Genomic DNA, 4,792 nt, shown 5'->3' on the forward strand with positions numbered 1-4,792 from the left:
GTTTCTCTTCCGATGAGCTGCAGATTCTCACCTACCAGCTGTGTCACACCTACGTGCGCTGCACGCGCTCCGTGTCCATCCCGGCGCCAGCATACTATGCTCACCTGGTGGCCTTCCGGGCCAGGTACCACCTGGTGGATAAAGAACATGATAGGTGAGTGGCATGCCTTTCCTGGCTGGGGTCGTTTCTGCAACAGGCTTTGGCAGCTGCTTTTCTGGAATGGGAAGCAGTGGGGTCCCAGTGGCTGGAGCCGACCGTGACACAGACACCCAAAAGCTAGCATCTTCACCGCCATTTGTTAGCTGTGTGGCTGCCTCCCCAGATGGCTGGTGCGTGGTCCTAACTTAGCTATCAGTGTGCTGCCTCATGGTGCGTTAAAGGCTGCGCTCTCTCTCTCTCTCTCCTCTCTCTCTCTCTCTCTCTCTCTATCCTTCTCTCTCCCTCTCTCTCCCTCTCTTATCTCTCTCTCTCTCTCTCCCTCTCTCCTCCCTCTCTCTCTCTCTCTCTCTCTCTCTCTCTCTCTCTCTCTCTCTCTCTGTCCCCCATCCCCACAGTGCTGAAGGAAGCCATACCTCCGGGCAGAGTAACGGACGAGACCACCAGGCGTTGGCAAAGGCAGTCCAGGTCCATCAGGACACGCTGCGCACCATGTACTTTGCTTGACATGTTTTAGTGTTTACGATTGTGTACCGAGTTGGATTCACATGAGACCAGCTACACTCAGACCAACAAATGCCCAGCCCTTCCGTGACAGCCAGCATCGAACATGAAACGCCATTGATTTTAGTAGATTCTCCATTTTCCAGAATGCCTTCCGTCCCAGATTTCAAACTTGGATTTTGAACTGCAGACCTGTATGAGACCCCATTGCCGTAGGAAATATGGTTTGCCAAAATCTTACAAGCTGCTTATTAAAATAGTGTCCCGTGTTTCCTAAAAATCTCCTAAAACCAGTCTATGAACTCAGGGCTTTAAAACATTTTTAATTTATTTGGTCGTTCGATTTACTTGTTTTTAACACATGATTCTATATGAAATTGATGGGCTCAAACTAGCTGTGAACGTTCTGTGAGAGTGAAAGCAACATAAAACACATTGTGGTTTTAAAGCCTTGAACATTCTGATGCTGTCACTAAAGTTTATTTCAGAGTGACACCTGTGTGCTCCTGACCTGGCTCCCACCAGCTGTCCGGGATCCGAGGGCAGGGGCCAGGCGAGGCGCCCTGGTGTCTCTCGTTCTGCCACTGCCCGCCTTTCACTCAGCCCGAAGGAAGGAGGGGTGGCAGAAGATGGGCCGTGTGTGTTTACAGCATTTATAGGTCCAGAGGGATTGGCAGACAAGTGCCATTTTAATAAAAATTTATTTAAAAAAAGAAAAAAGACAATATGCCGACAGTCTAATCATAAGATTTGTCCTATAGGACTGTGACATTTATTTTCCAAAGTTTCTAAAGAATACGGGTCTGTGGTGATAAATACAGTACAATCCTTTTTCACTGTTATGTCTTTAATGTAAGAGAAAAATATATATATCTGGTTTGCAGTATTAATGTGATAGATAGATGCTGTTTTTCATTTTACTGACTACGGGGTGCTTTTGTGATCTGTTTAGCATATCAAGAGTGTTTTGGAGCCTGGAGCCTGGACCACCCTTGTGGTTTCTCAGTGCTTAAGTACAGGAGTATGCAATTGACTCAGTGTGCCCGCGGCCCACCCCCTCGTGTAGACCGCGCAGCCTGGACCCTCAGGAGGACGGAGTGTGCTTCCAGCAGTCACTCCCCTCCCCGCCTCATCCCCGTGTGTCGCTCAGCCAATTAAGCACAAATGGAATGTATGTATCCTTCCACTCCTGGGAATGAGTCTGCGTATCAGCGTGCACTTCTCTCTGCGTGTGGTTTGTTAGACAAGCATCATAGGATCTATGCACTGAAACACAGAGAAGGCTGTCGGTGGTGGCGCTCTGCGGGATGCGAGGCCCGTGTACCGCGAAGGAGCCCAGCCCTCGGGAGGATGGCTGATGGCGAAGCCAGCAGCAGAGGCAGACCCTTCTGCTAGGATTTGCGTTCTGGGCCCCGGACGTGGGTTTGCCAGTCTAGAATCCATTGCACTAAGAATGGTACCGTGGACAGCTCGACAGGGGTAACAGCAGAGAGCTCCGTTTGTGCTAAGTGGGCCTTTTGTCCTTGTAGGCGGTTTTCTAAGGATCAAACCCACGTTCAGTAACAGAGATTCTAGGAAGGGGATGAGCCTTTCCCTAGTGCTGCTTCGTGCCCTGTAGGTTTCCTCTGGCCCTGCTGACGGCCCTCCCATCCCGGCCTGACATTGGCCTCTGGCACTGTGGTGGAGTGAGGGGCCCAACCGGGGTGCCTCGTGCTGGGGTAAGCGCCCGCCTCGGTCTTGTGTGAGGGCTCCGCGGGGGCAGGGAAGCGCTGTCATGGACACTCGGCCTGGATTTTGGCGGCAACGACAAAGGGGTGACTATTATTTGTGACAATATATACTCGAGTGGTGTGTGTGTGTGTGTGCGTGCGTGTGTGCGCGCGCGCGCGTGTGTGTGCATGTGGGTGTCTTATTAATGGCATTAGTCTCTTCTTGCTGTATCTTTTTTTTTTTTTGTCTTTTTAAATGACAGAAGCCTCTGCTCTAAAAATGTTGCAATTCCCTGTCATTTTATTAGCAAGTGGCACTTTCTCCTGTTCAGAAGGATACCAGTACACTCTTGGCTTAAGTTACCGGGAGCATTCAAGCTAAGGAGGGAATCTTTTCACTAATACACTTTTAAAATCTGAACTTAGGTTAGTTTTCAGTCATTTTTAGGATCATCTAGAACCGTGTGTCTCGAAGGTATGTTTCTACCACTTGCAACAGGATCTCGGTGGTCGGGGCGTTGGCTGTAAAAACGCTGTGACTCCTGTGCTCGCTGCGGCCTCAGGGGTGGCGGCTGGGCATCTGCGTTTTACACCATCAGCTGGGGGTCCAGGGCTGCCTGGAGTCCGAGAACCTCTAATCTAGAGCCTTCTGGAGAGTGTGCTCCCTCAAGCACCGAGGGCCCAGCAGGGAGGGACTCCCCAGCAATGCAGGGAAACGTTTTCTAAGCGAATACACTGGGCAGGATCACAGGCTGGCAGAAAATGAGACCTAAATTTTTTAAAAATCGTTTTGAAGGAAAAGTTTTCTTTCTAGAGGGCCAAAGTACTTTGAGAAAGGTACCTGTTACAGCCCTGCGCTTGTTTTATAAAACTTTTACTACTTAAAAGCGTTCAAAAACCAAATGTCTCCAGCTGGGTTAGCTGCATACCTTTGTACATGTCTGATGGTTCAGAATTCAAATGGCTGTAGTTACAATTTCTCAGGTAAAGAACTGTTTTCCAAAATTTCTACCAATCCCCCCCCCCCATTATTAGGATAAATTTTGAGAAAGCGTAAAACCTCAAGGTGCAGTAGAGTAAGTCCAAGCCCTGTTCACTTGGAAGCCAAGAGGGGCCCTGCCCGTTCTGTGTGGGTCACGCCCGCCCAGGGCAACCTCGTGGCCGCCCGAGAAGGGCTGCGGGCACCTCCGGCCTCTGCCTGCGTTTGACAGGTTTCCTGAGGCCTGTGCAGGGCTGCGCAAATTGCAGACGTGTCCACTCGCCAGCTTTGCCCGACCCCACTAAGTAAGGTGTGCCTTGCTTTAAGCAAACTGAATGTGAGAATTTTGAAGTAGAAATCTGGATTCATTTCAAAGAAAAACGGGGATTCATCTCTTCAGAAGAGGCCTCCCAATTAGACCCTTATCCTGGAACTCTTCCTACTATATTTTAAAATATTCACCGTAAGAGAAGTGAACATATTCCCAGCCCTTCACCACTTCCTATTACGTTCGACAAGCTCTCACCCTAAGAGCTAAGTGATGAAGGAACTCCGGGGGAGCTGCCTCAAGTCGCCGCTTTGTAGGAGAGCCCTTTGGCCCTGCTGAGGTTCCATCCTGCTGTTTGTGCACTTATTATAATAAGCTCAGATGTTCCTAGTCCATATAAATGTTGTAAAGCTGGGCATACCTACACTTTTAGAAAGGGATTGTTTTAGTTTGGTTTTGGTTTTCTGTTTTGAGAAGACTTCACATATACACTTGATACTACATTTTAGGGTCTGCTTTCTCTTTTCAAGATTGTGTTGCTTTTTGGTAGTGTTCTCACACTCCCGTGCATGAATGTTTGCACTCTAGAACCACGAGCGATCCCTGGCCACTGCGCTGGCTTCCCCAGGAGGGACTTGTTGGAAGTGGAGTGATTTCCGTGCTGTGTGAGTTTGGCCGTAAGCAGTGCTGTTGTGACGTTTACCCCAGCGTGTGCTCATTAGAAGAGACAGTTTAAGTTCAATCCTGCAGCAGGGTTGTGGGCGGGTGGGTATCGATGTTATATTGTGTGTTATTTTTATTGTTGTTAAATGCAAATGTTGCTATTTATTTTTTCCTTTCTGCTCTGGTTTGATTTGGCTGATATGGATATTCCAGTGCATGTGGTACCTGATGAATATGATAGAAATTATTTTCCCCAACTTTTATAAATTACCTAATGTTTACCTTCAAGTTTGCTGGATGATTTATTTTTGAAAGCCACAAATGTAATTTTTCTGGATGAATTGTTTTTCTTATATATGCAGCAATGTAATTTAACATTGATCTGCAGGGTGACTTAAATTTTATTTTTACAAAGCAGTTTTTCAGTCAGATTATATATTTGATACAATATGTTAAGGGTAGACCAGCCAAGCGTTGTGCAGTTGGGACACCAGACTGTCTCGAGGAGGCCT

General features: G+C 47.9%; 1 protein-coding gene across 1 annotated transcript in view; it reads left to right on the forward strand.

Annotated features, from left to right (window-relative positions):
- AGO2 (argonaute RISC catalytic component 2) overlaps positions 1-664 on the forward strand; it is a 43,065-nt gene extending 42,401 nt beyond the window's left edge. Inside the window, 2 exon segments of the mRNA XM_007464591.1 lie at positions 1-154; positions 556-664. The exon segment at positions 1-154 is cut by the window's left edge and continues 16 nt beyond it. Of these exon segments, the coding sequence (XP_007464653.1) occupies positions 1-154; positions 556-664 (263 nt within the window).
- The last annotated feature ends 4,128 nt before the right edge of the window (positions 665-4,792 follow it).

This window comes from Lipotes vexillifer, unplaced genomic scaffold (genome assembly GCF_000442215.2).
Source record: "Lipotes vexillifer unplaced genomic scaffold, Lipotes_vexillifer_v1.1 scaffold394, whole genome shotgun sequence".
Taxonomy (NCBI): domain Eukaryota; kingdom Metazoa; phylum Chordata; class Mammalia; order Artiodactyla; family Lipotidae; genus Lipotes; species Lipotes vexillifer.